This window comes from Gymnoscopelus microlampas, assembly GCF_963454915.1.
Source record: "Gymnoscopelus microlampas genome assembly, chromosome: 17".
In the NCBI taxonomy this organism is placed as follows: domain Eukaryota; kingdom Metazoa; phylum Chordata; class Actinopteri; order Myctophiformes; family Myctophidae; genus Gymnoscopelus; species Gymnoscopelus microlampas.
In genome coordinates this window covers 19,658,395-19,676,873 of record NC_139954.1, presented here as the reverse complement: position 1 = coordinate 19,676,873, position 18,479 = coordinate 19,658,395, and the positions used below count along the sequence as shown (strand labels likewise).

The 18,479-nt window shown below is 43.8% G+C and overlaps 2 protein-coding genes across 4 annotated transcripts in view; one reads left to right on the top strand and one right to left on the bottom strand.

Moving 5' to 3' along the window:
- Positions 1–548: 548 nt before the first annotated feature.
- Positions 549–9,929, top strand: cfap91 (cilia and flagella associated protein 91; the record flags this gene model as incomplete). The annotated part of the gene is made up of 17 exons (XM_084084179.1): positions 549–642; positions 962–1,038; positions 3,297–3,454; positions 3,653–3,727; positions 3,883–3,939; positions 4,124–4,311; positions 4,528–4,705; positions 4,857–5,014; positions 5,140–5,322; positions 5,433–5,566; positions 6,750–6,863; positions 6,970–7,041; positions 7,375–7,521; positions 8,286–8,507; positions 8,793–8,941; positions 9,311–9,402; positions 9,712–9,929. 17 exons carry the CDS (start codon positions 549–551, stop codon positions 9,927–9,929), a joined length of 2,316 nt encoding a protein of 771 aa, XP_083940305.1.
- Positions 9,930–10,341: 412 nt separating this feature from the next.
- Positions 10,342–18,479, bottom strand: part of gsk3ba (glycogen synthase kinase 3 beta-a) — a 31,862-nt gene continuing 23,724 nt past the window's right edge. Inside the window, exons 8-11 of one of the 3 annotated variants that reach the window (XM_084083749.1) lie at positions 18,197–18,304; positions 16,244–16,430; positions 15,667–15,765; positions 10,342–14,583 (exon numbers count right to left, since the gene is read on the bottom strand). In XM_084083749.1, the coding sequence (XP_083939875.1) occupies positions 14,513–14,583; positions 15,667–15,765; positions 16,244–16,430; positions 18,197–18,304 (465 nt within the window). In that variant the 3' untranslated portion in view covers positions 10,342–14,512. The remainder of the gene's footprint in view (positions 14,584–15,666; positions 15,766–16,243; positions 16,431–18,196; positions 18,305–18,479) is intronic. The other 2 variants (XM_084083750.1, XM_084083751.1) reach the window with 2 other exon arrangements.

Sequence of the window (18,479 nt, the reverse complement as noted above, 5' to 3'; positions counted from 1 at the left end):
CCCCTGTCGGACATCATACGAACTGCATTTTAATATTAGTGTTGCCATGTCGGCTTATTATAAGCGACTTTGGGCTTTTTTTTCTGTAAAGTTGCTTTAAAAAATTGATAGTTGTGGGTTGCGTTTTTTAGGCTTGCTTCTAAAATGTAGCCTACTTCATTATTTATTACTTCATTAAACTTCATTCTTATTTAGGCTTGCTTCCAAAAAAAGTTTTTATTTTTTAAGTTTTAAATTTAAACCAGTGGTTCTCAAATATTTTCATGAAAATGTTTTGTGCCCAGGGAGCATTTGTGTTGTTAGAATGTAGCAGTCAAATAGCCGACGCATATAGGTTTAAAGTGCTCATGTAGCCTGACTAAGTTGCTTCTTTTGGGCTTGTTTCCCTAGACCTGGCTGCTTATTTCTCTCACAAAACCTGGCAACGCTGTTGTTTACCATCTCCATGGTTACAGGACAGACTGCCGTCGATAAAGATGGAGTTCAGTGTTTGTTAAGTCAAATTAACACTGTTGTGTTGTGGAAAATATCACTTGAGAGGCTCCATCATGAGCGTGTCTGTAACTCGCACACTAAATAGGCCTAAGCAAAATGAAAACAAAAAAGACTTTAGACCACACCGTGTCCATGACTACTTGTATGGTGAGTTTAAGTTAAAAAGGTAGGCTAATGTCACTTAGCTAATCATGGTAAAGTTGATTATTATTATTTTTTTGACTTGCCATTGTTGCAAAAACTACAATTGTGCAGCTGTGTTGATTTGGCAATTTGCTTTATCATGCATCATCATTTTTCAATGAATTGAATACACAGGATCCCAATGGAATCAAGCCATAGTGCTTTCTTGGATTCAATCCTTTTAGCATTGTATAAGTATTAAACCGTACTTTCTGTGCTTTTTTTTTTACCAACTGTTAATAAAGTATTCCAATCAATCAATCAATCATTCAATCAATCACAGATCCTGTGTACACGGTGTCAGGAGAAGTGGACCATGCCAGGTCCAGACTCAAGGCCTATGCTTCTATGGATAGAGTGGTAGGTTTTCTTCATACTGTATAGGGCCTACAGGTAGCCTAGGCCTACAGTACAGGTAGCCTATTCTATCTGTACCTCCACCTGCTGTGTCTGTCTGGTAACAGGATAGGTGGGCACTTGGGACATCTGGGCACCTTGATGTAAAATTGGCTATTTTATCCAAAATGTTATCCACTTAAACCCCATGTGAGTAACCGGAGTCCCTCAGAGCTCAATACTAGTGTATTTTCTGATTTCTGTTATTGTGAGGAAAGCTTTCGCTGAAAATAGCCAATCGAAAAGCTCACAATTGTCGATCGGCTGAGCAATACGGATGCTGGGGTTTAAGTAGTAAAGTTAAGTATACATGATTAGGAACATTCTTAAACATTCGACAATTAAGGAATAATATTTCTACAATTGATACAAAACCTGTACAGTGTATATCCAGTCATTTTGGGGCATAAACAAGAAGTTGAAGGATAAAATTAAGTCTGATAATAATGATGTACCTTGCATGTCCACATCATGTATTCACTGTCATTTGCAGACTTAAAAGACATACACGCTTTCATAACTTCCCGCCTAGATTACTGTAACGGTCTGTAGACCTGTCTAACCCACAAGTCCATTTCTCGGCCTGCAATTGGTGCAAAATGCTAGCCTGGCATTGGCCAGACTGATAACGTGGATTCACTCTCACGTTCCTCCACGGCATCAGTCTGGACTTCGGCCCATAGAGAGCGAGTAAGGGTAGGGAAATCAGAAAATGATCGGGCCAAACAGTGACTGCGTTTCAACTGCTGTCCGTACAACAGTGAAAAGCATCAAAATCATGTTCCGATTCTCATACTCGCTCCCTATGGGCCGAAGTCCAGACTGATACCGGGGAGGAGCGTGAGAGTGAATCCACGTTATCAGTCTGGCCAATGCCAGGCTAGACATATGCTGCTGCCAGGCTTCTGACCAACACTAAAAAACGTGCCCATATCACCCCTGTCATGGCAACTCTCCACTGGCTTCCTGTTGTTTTTAGAATTGATTTTGAGATACTTTTATTAACTTTTAAAGCCCCAAATGGTCTCGTCCCCCAGTACATTACGGACCTGCTGCTGCCTCCCTATGAACCACCCCGCAGCCTGAGATCCTCAGAGGAGGCCCTCCTACAGGTCCCCAAGACACGCCTAGTCACAAAGGGTGATCGGGCTTTTGCCGTCCAAGGACCTAGGCTATGGAACGCCCTACCCTTGGCAATCAGAAAAGCCAAATCACTTCTAAAAACACATCTGTTCAGGAAAGCCTTCCCCTAGGTCACCTCATCTGCCATAAGTGCTGCGTATGTCTGTATCTGTTTGTTTGTTGATGTGGGCAACGAGACCATTCTTTTTTTTTTTTTGGTCTCCTTTTAGCTTGATTGTTTAAATGTGTTTTTTCTTTCTTTCCTTCTTTCTTTCTTTCTACTCATAAAATGAGTAAAAAATACTTAAAAGTACTCAAACTGACACCGGACATGTATCGCATGCATTAGGCCTGAATGCAACCACATCCTTAGATACAGCTTGTACGTAAATGAAAACCACACGGTATGTGCTGAATGCCTGTGTTAGTCTCAGTCAGTTAAAATCTCACATTGACACTTCATAATCACTCTGAGTAAGCAGTATTACAGTGATGACTGTTCTGCATCTGCAGATAAGAGGCAAACAACCACACGCACCACATTTTGCGTTTACTCTGCATAAAAGTTAGGTTATACTAAATCGACAGCATATACAGTATTTGTAATATACAGTATTTAGAGGTAGGAACCATGCACAGAGCACCTAGGAAAGGCACCTCACAGTAGTACAGTACTACACCTCACACTTTAGAACTGTTATATGGTTGTTGTTGTTGTTGTTGTTGTTAGTGTTGTTTTTGTCATTTTGATGCTTTATTTCAGATAGATCAGTGTAGAGAGAGACGTGAGACATGCACTCTCATGCTCCCAAGGAGCATACTTTTTGTCTGTACAATAACAGGCTGAGCCACCAGGCACCACTGTTACATGTTATATTTTAGTTATTTGAATTTACTATTATTACTTGCTACTGCCATTTGTTGCTATTTTGTCTTGTTGCTGCAATGTCGAGGAGACAAAACTCAAGAATCTTATATACCTGTACATGCGATGTAACAAATACAAATCTTTAAACATTCTCCACTTGTAGCAAGCATAAGCACACAGCATTTGAAATGAAATCCACTCACTGATACTTTCTCTCTCTCTCTGCCTTCAGAGGAAAGTGCCAGAGTTCAGATCTATGTTCAGTCATCTGCCACACCACCCACGGTATGCCCTTAAACTGGAGGCCACAGACCCAGTACCCTGCTTTATAGACAGACGCTGGCGTGGTAACATGGAGCAACGCAAGGAGGCACTGCAGCATCTGGCTGGGTAACACACACACACACACACACACACACACACACACACACACACACACACACACACACACACACACACACACACAGAGAAAAGGCTTCACCACGAGATAATTAGTCATCACAATTATGTTTACTGTGGCAAATACCCCAACAACAGCATATTCATTACTCTTGCTTTTTTTGGTGTCTTTGATTGTCCCTTCTTTAGAGTGGGTGTTCAGTCATCGCTCAGAGCAGAAGAGTACCATATGACTGGAGCTGATGGCTGGAAATTCTATAAACGGTTTGATTGGCCTGCACTGTGAATTTTGCTGAGAGGAGGCATTCCAATCAGTATTGCCTTGTATACAAGCCTTTCCATTGCCATCTAAAATTAGTTATTGAAGTTAAGCCTTAGTGCCCGTTATCAGATTTTGTATGTCATCCCCTTTGTTTCAGTCCTCTGAGTCCCTTTGCCCAGCAATTCCCCACTGATGTGGTCTTCGCTTTGGAAAAGTGAGTTTAAAAACTGGTAACCTCTGTTACTTGATTATATATTTAATCCCCAGAGCGTAAATTTGTATTGTCACCAATACAGAACATTACATCATGTTATTTCTGTAGTACATTTACAACAGTAGAACTGTCAAAAACTGTCAGAAACGGTAGAAATGAAAATGCCCCCTTTTTCTCTTCTCAGAGGAAACTTGGCTGTCCCCACTGGTGGGAAGATGGCTGAGGGAAAGCCCACCTCATTCAAGCGCACCGTGGGAGTCCAAACAGACTACAGGGACAGTGAAGTACAGACAGACCCTTACAGCCCTGACTATGTGGTCCGACCTGGGACGACCCCCTCTGAGCTCCTGACGCTGGCAACACTGACTTGGGGTACAAGAGCAAAACGTATTGACATAAGTCACATTTTGCTCTGATGTCATACTTATTATAGTCTCCCCCTGGATAATAAAATCTTTGACCTACTGTAGCAAGAGGAAGGACAGCGGTTAGTAGATTAGCCTGCTCGTACCTTTGAGCTGCCTCTGCTGTCTCTCTTCCCACTCTGACCCTATCCCTCCCTCTTCTCCTGGTGATCATGCCACCCAGGTCATGGTCTGCCTGCAGGCCTGGCAGAAGTTGAATTGATAGAGCGGGCACGTGCCAAGCGGGCCTGGGAGGCCACCCTGCCTCCTCTGAGTGACCCGAGCCAACTAGACAAGCGGAGACGCATGATGGAGGAGATGGAGGTCAATGAGTGGGCCTTCAGAGAGGGCGAAATCCACAAGTGAGTCACATCTGTGCTGCCGATTTTAGCTGTCAAAAAAAAGTGTGGTTAAACAATAGCTCCGGGGAAGGCACTTTGGCTCTTCTTCATCCAGGAGGTGTACAGGTCAGGTCAAATGACATGACCTGTACACCCTTTCACCATGGACCAGGCTCAAAGAGGCCCGTCTCACTGTGCTGAGGGACCTACTGGGACAAAGACAAGAAGCCCAGCACGAGGCCATGGCAGAGAGATTAAAGCTGAAACATTCTCAGCGTGAGAGGGACAAGGAGACCAGGCAGCACAAGATTCACAGTGACTACATTAAAGGTAAGACATGCACTAGTCCTGCGAGCCGAGGTCTGTGCTACCATGACGCTCTGTTAATTTCAGAAATTCAGATGAGTGTCTCTCTCACTTCTGATATCTCACTCTTTCCCATGCAACCTCTGTAGCACTGAGGAAGCTGGAGGATAAGAGAAGGAATGTGGAAGGCAAGCTGGAACGTCGCAACATTGTCAAAGACTACGCTGACTACTCGTCTGTGATATATGCTCCTTTGACTCGCAATGGTGGTTTCCCAGACCAGAGCACCCAAAACACTGTGGCCAAAAGCCGCTTCCTCAATACTCATCAAGGTTTGACTATGAATGCTTGTGTGGGTACATACAATCGAAAGTGTCTTTTTACAGATGTGTATCAGAAACTTTGCTGTGGTAGCCTTACTGTGGTGAGGTCAAACCCATAGGATTGCTGGAGCTGGAGGCAGGACTCCCCACCTCTGTTCTTGAGCCGTGCGTGAAGGCGCCCAAACCCAGAGTCAGCCAGGGCTTCATGAAGCGCTCTGAATGCAGAGAGATGGATCTGATGAAGACCTACCAAGTATTTACAGAAACACACATTAAAGCTACAATCCATTATTTTAATTTTTGTCAATAGAACTTTATTTTAACCAATCTGTATTATAGAGTAGACTTATGTTAATACAACTAGTAGCACATCAGCTGTCATTGAAGGTGGTCTCCCTGCTCTTCTATTGAGACAAGATTCTGTGGTTGGTAGGACACCTACTGGTTAACAAGAGTTATTGCATTAAACTCAGGAAAATATTATCTAGCCTGCACAAACAGGAGCTTCAGCTCAATTGTAGACATTTCAGCACCTATGCAGGGTTTTTAAATCTGTGTAGGACATTAATCTAAAGGACTACAGGCCCCTTTTAACTTATTAAAGGGACACTATCATGATTTTCAACATTATCTTGGAATATCTGTGAAAATGGCAACTACCATTACTTCCTGGTTTTAGCCATGTCACCCTCAGTGACACATGCACATTGTTAGCTGTATATGGTAATGTTGTGATATTGACCATTTGACTTCAGAAAATATGAATCAGATTGATGTAATGGTCATCAGGTGTAACACAAAACTTGACTCCCTCCTTCCCAGTCCCCAAACAGTCTGCCAACACCAGTTTTAAAATCCAAAAGACAGATTTATTTTAGAATTGACAAACATGGTTACATTACTTCAGGGTGGGCTCTAAACATAACATCCTCATAAAGAAAGAAAATGTTATGCTTACCTATATTGCAAGTAAAATAAAAACATGAACAAACTAACAACAAAAAGAGAGGCCACCCACCCCAGTACCAAGGCTATACACTAAAACATGTTAACCCAAATGTAAAATGCTGACAGACACAGCATTAACATTTTGTGATCTGGTGACAGCCTACTTTATAGTCCACAGCCTGTTCACATGAGCCAATCACCAGCAGGGTCCACTTAGTAGCCAACCACTCACACCAGCTAGTAGTCAATCATCCATTCATCACTACTCAATCACTCACACGCACACACACATGCACGCACGCACGCACGCACGCACGCACACACACACACACACACATCATCATCATCAATCAACAGAGAACTTCTGAAACAGATAGGGACATTTTCTGTCAAGCTGAAATGAACATCAATCGTGTCAAAAGTGGGATAGTGTCCCTTTGATTGGGTACACCACCTGCATCTTAGATTACTCTCCTGTCCATCCACAGGCTCTGAAGGAAGATAAGGAAAGAGTGGTGCAAAAGAAGCCTCTCCGTTTCCTTGTCAAGAAAGAGAAACCAGTTCCCCGTCCGCTCACGCCTAGAGTGGATGAGCCCCCGGAGGTCAGCCCAGCTGTCTGATATTTCACATTCAGATACTGTCGTAGCCTGTGGCCACAGATCTGGTTCTTCATACATGTATTAGTCATGTTGATTTGTCCTTCACCAGGGGGATGAGGAGAGAGAGCTGGCAGTCATTCACTTGCAGAAACTACTGAGAGGAAGGAGCATTCAGAAGCAGGTGTGTGTGTGTGTGTGTGTGTGTGTGTGTGTGTGTGTGTGTGTGTGTGTGTGTGTGTGTGTGTGTGTGTGTGTGTGTGTGTGTGTGTGTGTGTTCTGGGGCTCAGCGTGTTGTGAGCTTGTAGATGCTGTTTTACGCAAAGACATTTAGTGTAGAACGTAAACAAGAGGGGGCCTAGTATAGAGCCCATGGGGATAAGGTCAACTAAGTATATGCATCAGCGGTTAACACCCTGGATTTTACTGTGTGTGTGTGTGTGTGTGTGTGTGTGTGTGTGTGTGTGTGTGTGTGTGTGTGTGTGTGTGTGTGTGTGTGTGTGTGTGTGTGTGTCAGATGTTTGAGGGCAAGGAGAAGCATCTGGAGCTGATCCGAGAGGTGAGGACCACCCACGCCCTGCAGAGGGAGGAGCAGGAGCTCCTCAGAGCTGATGCGGAGCTCACACAGGCCCAGCACAACCAGCGGGACCAGTACACACACAAGGTACTGTATTACAGCAAACACACACACATGTGTGTGTTTGCTGTCATTTTTACAAAAAAAAACATTCTATTCTAACCCTAAAGCCGAAAATAGAGGATCTACAATAGGGGGTAGTACAGCCCTGAGGGGGCGTACAGAGAAGCTTGGGAGGCGATGGAATGGAAACAATGTTTTTTAAAGGGTGGGCACTGAGGTGCTCTTGGGGGTGAGGGGGGGCTTGAGCTTAATATATTCAAATGCATATTTTCTTAATTTCATCCTAGGCTTTTTCCCCATTAACGCAGTCAAATGAGGTGTGGTTTTACTGATGATACCATGTTACTGTGTTACTATGGTAACATGATAACATGTTACCATGACAGCCCTGTTACAGGGCCTGATAGCTCTGTCAAATGGCTCTCAGGCCCTGTCACATTAGGCCCCTCACGCAGCACTGTGTGACATCACTTGATTCAGACATGATTCTGACCATGATACTGACCATGATACTGACCATGATACCAACCACGATACTGACCATGATACTGACCATGGATATTGGATGGGGGGCACTGGCCCCAAAAAGGTTGAGAAACACTGATCTACTTCAAGCTCACAACCACATCTTCCATATCCTGTAAGCTTTTAGATTGCCTGTTTACGGTGTGCCTGAATATTTTCCTAATTGTCCTCACAATGTGTATTTCTCAAATTCTACTATACTGGGGGACATTTGGCCCTCACATGTAAGCACAGTAATGACCCTCTCGTCGTCCACTCCCCAGCTTGCCGTGGAGGAGGCGCACCAGGCCGGTGTGGTGGGGGCGGAGCTGGTGGACATGTTGGACACCCTGTCCAAGGAGCTGATCCGCCTGCAGGAGGAGCGCAGGATTCACGCCATGACGCTGCTGGCAGAGAGAGAGCGCCGCATACGCGAGGCCGAAGAGAGCGGGAGGAGACAGGTGGAAGAGCGCCGACGCAGAGAGGAAGACGAGATCTTCCGACAGGTGTGTGTGCGCGTGTGCATTCGCGTGCGTTTGTGTGTGTGCAATCCCTGGCTCTTCCTGACTTTTTGTCAAAGTGTCCTTGAGCAAGACACTGAACAGCAAACTACCCCCGATGAGGGCGGTTACTTGCATGGTTGCCTCCGCCGTCGTTGTGTGAATGGGTGAATGCAACGCAAATTGTAGAAGCAGTTTTTATAAAACAATATCATTTACCATATTTGTGGTATGCCAATTCTATCGATGATAACGTCACATTTTTCACACGAACGCCTTGCTGTGCTGCAGGTGGTGAAGGTGCACCAGGATACTGTGGACTTGTATCTGGAGGACATCATCATGGACGCCATGGAGCAAACAGCTGACCAGCAGGCCAGAGAGGAGGTCCGCAGAATGGCTAGAGAGGTCAACAATGTTGCATATGCCATGGAGGAAAGGTAGACAACACCCTGGTGCTTTACACTCTGTCCAGGATGTCCAGCATGTCCACCTTTATGTTTGATCTGTGTCTGTCTGTCTGTATGTCCTTATGAGTGTGTCTTCCTATCTGTCTATCTTCCTGTCATGATTTTGCCAGTTTCTTGTTAACATTTATAGGATACTGCTTTGCATTCAAAAGACAAAAACACAACGCACAAATGGAGAATAAAAGTGGGTACAGGATCTACTGTTGGAAGCAGGTGGACTGTGAAAAAGATATGCTGATAGTTATTTATGCTCACAATTGCCTGTATGTGTGTGTGTGTGTGTGTGTGTGTGTGTGTGTGTGTGTGTGTGTGTGTGTGTGTGTGTGTGTGTGTTAATAGCTGCAACAGCCTTCAGTCAGAGGAGATTGTGTCTGAGCTGGTGTATAGCTTCCTGATCCCAGAAATCCAGAAGATCACAGTCAGGCAAAAAGGTCTGGGGAACATTTCTGTTTTCAACCTATTATCAAAACACACAGACTGGTCGTGCAGTGCTTGTATGGAAGTCCATTGGTCCAGAAATTAAATAATAAATACCACAATGAAATAAATAACATCGACAATGAAATAAATAAAAAACACAATTATATAAATAAAATTAAAAAAATGAATAAATGAAAAAAACAAAACAATTAAATAAATAAAGAATACAATCAAATAAATAAATGCATTCATTTATCTCATTACCTGTGTAGCTGTGACTTCTGCTTCTAACTGTATTCTTTGTTGTTCTCCTCTCATAGTCCACCAGAGCCAGCATAGACACTTACAGGCAGCCCGACAGATCCTCCAGGGGGCAGAAGAGAGTTCTGGGGATCTGCCAGGACAACATGGGGCCACAAAATTGACCTGTCCTTCTGATAGGGCCTCCCGACAAGTCCTGGAGGAGATGATCAGCAATGTGCAGCAAAAGAGAGAATGTGACAGAGAAGAGCGTGAAAAATCAACCGGTGAAGGCTAAAAAGAATTTAAGAGTTGAGCTAACCCTAACGTATGTTAAATGTCTTGTGTAAATGTTGTGAAAGGTCCAAACTTTGATGATGCAGAGACTGCAGAAATTATTAAGCTAAGGCCAACACAGTGTGTTGTTTAAAAGCCTATGTGAAATAAAAGAGAACATCTGTAAATCTACAAACTTGAATTGCTCTTTGGATTGAACTTTGAAGTAGTAGAAGTTTACAGAAAGAAGTGTATCATAGGGTTTTTTGAAGCCAGGAGTCAGACACTGCCCCACTGTGGTCATTGACCACATTAAATAACACATCAAACTCTCAAGTTGACTTAATAACCGTTACCGTTAAGTTAACCATAGAGTAATAGCAGAACAAATTGGCGAGGTAAACATTGGTACAAAGTAGGCAAAGACAAGGGGCTTGATCATTTCCAGGCTATCCTACTCTTTATTTAATGCAAATTACAGTACCAGGGAACTATTCCTCAGAGCACGCAGAAGGAATATTTACAGAGGCGCACATTTAGCATACCTTCACAGAACAAAAACAAAAGATAAAAACAAAAAAAAACAAAAAATTCAAATGAAATAAAATTTCAGTCACAAACAGAGGCATTCAAGTAGTAGTATTGTTATACAGGATGTTTTTGTAGTATTTTCTTTCTATTTTTTTTTCTCTTTAAACCCAGATAGCATATTCTTCTACCACAAGTGCGCTGAATATGATGGCAGAGATTTCAAATATTTATATATAAAATCTCAAATACCATCATATATATATATATATATATATACGGTATATATATATATATATATATATATATATATATACGGTATATATATAAATATAATCTCACACCATCCTGGCTTCTCTTTTTTTGGTAACCTTTGTGGTTTTTAGAAGGTCAGGGGGTAAGGTGAAGTGGTCACACTGGTTTACAGGCTTGGTGGAGGGTTTGTGTGTGGAGGCGGGGCGGGGGGGGGGGGGGTAGCAACACGCTCATGACTGCAAAGATTACAGTAAGCAAGACGAGAAAAAGGCTACATGACTCCACCCTTTTACGTGCTACTGAACACCCCTCGTATCACAAGGAGCGGAGAGGTATAAGACAGAGTGAAAGGACTGAGAAATGACCAAATATCCAAAGAGAGAATGAGAGACGGGATACATTATTGCCTCTGAGGATGGCTCGTCACAATTGTCATGATTTGGCTTCGGCGAGAGAACCAACACAGAAACCATGCTGCACTGTATATCATGAGTTTATGACCACAGTTGCCATGCCCACCTCACCCCACCCCTTCTGTGTGCCCTCGCTTCAATGCGGGGAAACATGCGGTTTGAGCGTGCGTGCATGTGTGTGTGTGTGTGTGTGTGTGTCTGTCCCAAAATAAAACCTTAGACGTTTATCCAAAATAAAACACTTCTCTACGGTATCTGCAAGGAAAATATCCTTATAATCGATAACATCTGTATGTTACACTGACATTAAGTCTGTGATGAAATGAGGGGGGGAGGGGTCAAGGACTGAGGGTTAAAGCCTAAATGTATACTTTGACCACGCCCCTCGCCGAACAGTACTGTTTAGCACTGAGCGATGAGGTCATATAACAAAGTATACATTAGGCCTCATTCAAGTGGAAGGGTGTGTGTGTGTGTGTGTGTGTGTGTGTGTGAGATGGGACAGCAGGACATTCAACAGCACCAAAGGAAGAGTCACAATGCATGGCGGGAGAACGATGGAAGGGCGGGGAGGTGGGTGGGCTGGGGAAGAAGGCGATAGTGTATGAAAGCAAAGGCACTCCAAACTATAGTTACACTATACATGACTAGTTCTTGTTACAATAATACAGCTGTCATCATCTACTGTACTGTACAGGTAAGATTGAACTATATGGCTGGATAAAGCTGATCATCATCATCTACAATATCCATAAACAATGTCAGTTTTGCCCTGATTCTTTTTTTTTTTCTTTGTCTTTTTCAATACCCCCTACTAACCATCCCACCCTCTTTGTTTTTGCTCATAAACAGTACATGGGTCTGCATATATACATACCTTGAACACAACATGGAAGGAAAAAAAACAAAAAACATAATCGAACATAAAAAAACCCAAAACATACAAGTCAGGATTTTGGTGAGGAGCATTTATACTGTATATACAAATTCTGCTGTTGTGTTCTGTCCTTTTTTCCCCATTCAGTTTATTTTATTTTTTATCGTAGTGAGTATTTTCCATAAGTAAGACGTTTCGACAGACTGTACCGAGCGGCTCTATGCATGTGCAGCAGGCGGAGAGGAAGAACGCTTGACAAAAGCTTGATTTATACTTCCGTCATATGACGGTGTCACTCGCCAAAAACCGCAGCTCTACAAGCTCACAGTGCCCTGCATTGTGGCACGTTGTGGGCTTGTAGATCTACTAATTGGGAACGAGGAACACAGTCATATGCCGGGGTATAAATTAAGCATAACACTCCCAAGTCAGTGGTCACAATAATATGAGACAGTCTGTGGTGGCGGGAGACATGCCGCTAAGCAAAATGCGGTTGTCCCCCATCGCAACCCCCCCGACCACGCCGCAAAGACTACTCAATAATTAAAAGACGGAAGTGTGAAAGATTGTCTCTGAAACTTTCACAGGGAGAAAGGCAGAGGGGGGTTGGGGAAGTGCCGGGGTCTGGTGAGGGGAAGACATATCCCTAGACACTGCACTGTCACAAGACCAGTCACCCCAGAGTGGCATACAGGAGAGGGAAATAAGAGTGGAAAAAAAAAACCTACAGCCGTAAGCCTAAAATGTATACTTCCAACGTAAGACGGCGTCTCTTGCTGAAAATGACCCAATCTTTGGCAAGTGACACCGCTGTGAAGTATAAATCCGGCTTTAACCACTTGAATCCCAGAATCCATATTCGGGGGGGAACATTAGCCAAAAATACCATATCTACAAGCTCACAATGCAACGCGTTGTGAGCTTGCCGAAGAGATGTAGAGGGGAAAAAAATGTCAGAGAACAGTTGCAACTCAGGTCCGTTTCACTAAGACTAGTGGGTTTAAGTGGTTAACGAACGAACAAACATGGACAACACAGGAGAACAGGGGTCGTTGAATGCTGGAATCTAACCGCACTCCAGCAAAGAGAAAGAGAGAGAGCAAGGAAAAACTGAACAAAAACACCACCTTGCCTTATTCTATGTCTTAAGGCAGCAGCAAATATTGCTACTGCTCTGCCAGATATGAGCTCACCATAAATGATTTCTGAACCATTGAAGTTAATATACATATATCTATATATACTTTTTATACATAAGGAAAAGTAATATATAAACCGTGTATGTATGTATGCATGTATGTTTTGTATTGTATGTAAATATATTTATATATTATACAAGCACACATAAACAGATACATGTCACATCCATCACACATGTCAACCCAACCCACCCCCCCTCCAAAAAACAAAACAACATACAAAAACAAAACAATTTGCCCAGGAATATAAAACAAAAATAAAAACATGGTTGATTAAAACAGCTGCTAACCATTTAAAAACAACCCCGGACAAGGAGGGGCAAAAAATAAAAAAATAAAATAAGTTGTCCAAATCCCCCCCTCCCACAAGTGGACAGTTCCTGTCCACATATATCAGGATCATCATGCATCCATGTGTGTGAGAGACTGCATGTATATGTATATATAATATATATATATATGAGAGTGTGTGCGCGTTTGTGTGTGTACACGTGCGTGAGCCTCATGCCTAGTTAGTGGAACTGGAGGTCAATGTCTGAAGGTGAAAGGTGAGCGGTAGGGTGTGTATGTGTGTGTTGGGGTCAGGGGGGTTGGGGGGGTGACCCTACCCAGTCAAATCCTTAGTGTTCATTTTAACACTGAAGACTGTATAAATGGTGTGGTTCCATTTCTACCCTCCTCAGCGTTAATTGAACACCAACCTATCTGACTGTGTAGGTGGTCCTAACCATACTCAGGCCATGCACTACAGGAGGAAACCAGGAGGTCCAGCCAGGGGAACACATGGGGTTGGGGGGTGTTGCCAGAGAGAAGGCCAGGTACTGTAGGTGTGTATTAAATATGGGGAGTGGGGTGGGGGGGGGGATAAATGGGCAGGGTGGCCAGCTTAGGACTTCATGACCTTCTCTACAGATTGTTCTCAAACGAACGTTAGCAGGCTAGTATCGCGTATACATGTACAGCGTACTTTTAGAACGAGTACAGTCAACAGCCTCCCCTCTGCCCCTGAAGAACGCAGAGAGAAACGTCTTCGGTGGAGGAATCAAAAAGAAAAGAAACAAACAAACAGCTGGTTGGGGGTGGGCAGTTGTCGATAAAGAGGCAGATGGGAAATGTTTGTTTTGGTGGTTTGTTGAGGTGGGGGCTGATTGCCAGCTGTTGGATCCACTCCCACCCACCCCCTGCCCCCTGGCTAGGGTCAGCATCCCTCCACTGCCGTTGGACTACAGAAGAGAAGAGAGGAGGTGGAGTTCATCCTGGGTTGGGGTGATGGAGGGGGCCATGGGCATGGGGCTGAGGCTGGGCATGGGTGGGTGGGGTCCGCAGGGTGGGTTCAGGAGGTGGAGTTGGAGGCAGAGGCAGAGGGGGTGGTGGTGCTGGGGCCTCGCTCTGTGCTGCTACCGTCTGTAAAAGCACAACCAGAGTAAGAGGATGGTTACTCATTCATACTAAGGGTGTCACACAAATTGAAATAATAATAAAATAAATCATTGATCGAAATGGGCAAAAAATCTGTGACTTTAAAACTACAGTCAGTTGCTCTTTTTGGTGCCATTCAAGCTCTTGCCATCAAGAGCTTCAATAGCACCTGCTTTACAACAGCTTGAGTTTTCTAACCTGCAAAACCACCAAGACTAGAATTATCAAAATCAAAAGATTAAATCGAAATTTTGGTAGAATCGTGACCTTAAAATCGGAAGTGACAGATCGAATGACAGATTCCGAGAATTGTGACACCGCTAATTCATACAGGGGTTCAGCAAAGGCTTTTCTTGATTATATATTCTATCGAGGAAAAAGCTCTTTTCTTGCAGACTCCGACAACGTAGTTTAGCAACGTTAGCAGAGCGCCTCAGTGGAGCTATTTTGATGGGTTCAGGGTAGGGCTGGCAATTAATAAAAAATATATGTGCTCTATACTGCCTCCCCCGGTCAGCTGGGGCACCTGATGGAGGAGAAAGGCACTGGTTGGAATAACGTGTTCCTTCCACGCGCTATGTCCTACCGGGGAAACTCCCCCCTGTCAGGTGATAAGAAGCGGCCTGCTCACTCCTCATGCATTGAAGGCATGAGCTCAGTTCGGGGCTCTCCCCAGGCTGGCAGAGAGAGAGTAGCGCCCAGGATTACAGCTTAGGTAATTGGCACTGGGTGAAAAAAATGGGTTACAAAAATCGTGGGATAATTTTTTTTTAAATAAAAATATATAGAAACCGATATTTAGATCCAATGACAGACTTAATTTTGCTCATGGAGTGTAATTGAAGGTTTTATTTATTTATATTTTTATTAGATTTAAGACAACTTAAACCTGTATTATACTTTGTTGTACAATGGTAGTGTACAAAAATAGTGAAAATAGCCAATCTACAAGCTCACAAATCTGCTATTTTCACTATTTTAAACGAGGCAAACGTTTGAAATAATCGTGACATTGATTTGAAGTCATATTGCCCAGCCCTAGTACAGGGGGCCGAGTGTGGCACTGACCTGTGGTGGCAGAGGCGTTGGTTGGGGTGGAGGCTGCAGCCTGGCTACGGGCATGGGCAGGGATGAGGATGGAGGCCAGGGAGGGATTACTGGACAGCTCTGAGAGAAGAGGGGGGTGGGGCGGGGGGGGGGGGGGGGGGTGAGTTACAGCAGTGCTTCTCAAACCTTTTCATTTCAAGGACCCCCAGTTTACTATGCATTAGGCCACGGAACCCCATAACTCTGGGCGTGTACAAATGGACCCATAAGGGTCCATTTGTGCACTCTCAGAGTTACCAACAATTTAGCTGGTGACCCCATGGAACCTCCTCAAGGACCCCTGGGGGTCCCCCGGAACCCACTCTGACGGTTACAGCATCGTCAGATCACAGCCACACCAAGTTCCCCGTTTAGAGACCTTTTGATAATACCTAGTCGTGGTAAATAAACAAATACCTAAATATAATTAAGAAAATTATAAAATGAACGCGATTTATCTACCATCTGCTAATATGGTGGAACAACAACACAGAAATAAACAAAAAATGTGACATGAATAATGAGGCAAAAAGTGGACAAGTGGTTCTGGATTTCATACCCTGGGTGGTGAAGTTAAAGAGGGAGGGCTTCTCTCTCCCGTTGGGCAGTTTGACGTTGGGGTCACGCAGCTCATCGAAGAAAGAGTGCGCGCAAGCTTCCAGCGGGGTGAGGCGGGCTGTGGGCGTGTACTCCAGCAGTCGGGAACACAGCGCTATGGCTTCCGGTGGGGTACGCGGCCGGAACACCTACACATCAATCAGATAACAATGACAGGAGTGAACAAAGTGGTCACATCACAGCGTCATTGGTCAGCTAGACAAGTCATGTTGTAATAATAACATTTTAATAATTAATTAAGTTTCTTTCTTCTGATGTTTTTTTCACATGGATATGAAGTTAATTAGCAACTTGACGGTAAATTATCTTCTTGAAGCAACTACAAACGTAATGATTTGGGCAGGGATACTAATGAGTTACGGTCTCGAGGTTCAATATTTTCTTTTTGTCACATGCACTTACAATACAGCTGTGGACATAATGCAGGCAGTGAATTTCTGTAACTTGGCACTATCTCAACAGTGTGCACAAAAGTAAAAATTACAATAAGAGCAAAATAGCAAATGGCAGTTACACAGAATGACCACAGTGGGGAGCCTGAGAGGCTGCCACGAGGACTTGCAGCCTGCTGATTGGGTGATTACGCTATCCAATGCTAAAGCAGTGGGCGGGATTGCTGAGGGTCAGGAAGAGGGAATGTTCCATTTAAAGCCTATGGCAGGGGAACCACTTTTATAACGCCTATTTGATGTTGCATAAAAGCTAATACGTGAAAGTAGAGTCTAAGATGGAAAAGTACAGACTGTGGTGGCTGAGCGGATTTGACCATATCAGACTGACAGCAGAGCAGTGCTATAAAAGTGGTCAAGTAGAATGGACCCTGTTGGGAGTGACTGAAGAGGATGGAATCACTGAAGCCAGTTAAGTTCACTTCTACATCTACAAGGCCTGGGCTCACATAGTGGCCTTATGGTTAGGTTGTCCATCCTCTAATCATTTGGTTACAGGTTTGACTCCCTGAAACATCCCATTCTGTCAGTGTGCCCTTGGGCAAGACACTTTGGATACAAATTCTTAAACTGAAAAAGTTGCATAATTTTATTATCATCGCTGTCGGGCAGAAGCTTGAATGTCCAAAACCTTCACTTTTCAGGAAACTGACAATGGATCCAATGTAGTTATCATTTAGTAGCAAAGTCTTGGTTGAAAGTCCACTTTCAACCTGTCCTCTGTATTTTGGACATGTCATTATAGGTGAAAATCTTTTTTGTCTCATTGCAACGCGTTGTGAGCTTGAAGATAGGCTTGTAGATCAGCCACTTCAGCAAGGAATAAGCATGGACCTCCTATTCAACAGTACATTTTAGAGCAACTCAATATTTTGGTCAAAACAACTACTTGAGTATTGAGGGCTGGCCAAGAGTTCAATGGGACAAACAACCATAGCCGAGTAAATAGACATGTTTTGACAACAGTACGGAGAAAAAAACACTCTACATCAGTGGTTTTCAAAACGGGGTCCTACAGAATTTTCCAGGGGGTCCACAGCCAAATAAGTAGTTCAATTGAACTGTAATCAAATCCCCTTGAAATGAATAGATACAAAACAAATTGCAAATGATTGTTTCAATATTACCTATTATGAATCTATATACCATGTACAACTATGAAATTTAGACAATTTAATTTAAACCAAAATATCTGTTCATATTAGGGTCTCTAGGGCGGAATCGTTTTGAATACCACTGCTCTGCTCTACGGAGCTCTCGGCTTCCTGTTTCGAACCCGGAGGTCATTGAAGAACACCTCAGAGCTAGATACAGGGGGAACGACAGCACCGATGAGTGGAGCTGATGAGGATAGATGGCCGTGGACAGGCAACACAAGCACACACACACACACAGATGGGGGAAAGGGGTGTGGGTCTTAAAGAGTAGTAAAAGGGTTCCTGTACCTGTTGACTCACCTTAGTCCAAGGGTGTGCCTTGATCTGGGGGAATTTGAACTCGGTGTAGTTGGGGTTCATCTCTCGGATCTGCTCTCGGGTAGGCGTACCGAGCACCTGGGGCACAGAGGCAGACGGGTTAAGGCGGAGAGAACAAGACGAGACGGATGGGGGGGTGTGAGTGGGTATAGAAGAGTTAGAAATAAGGCAGGATTGGCACAGGTACAATAACGGGAGAGTAGGAGGCAGCCGAGATTTTACATCCTGGATGGATGGAGGAAGGGATGGCGGC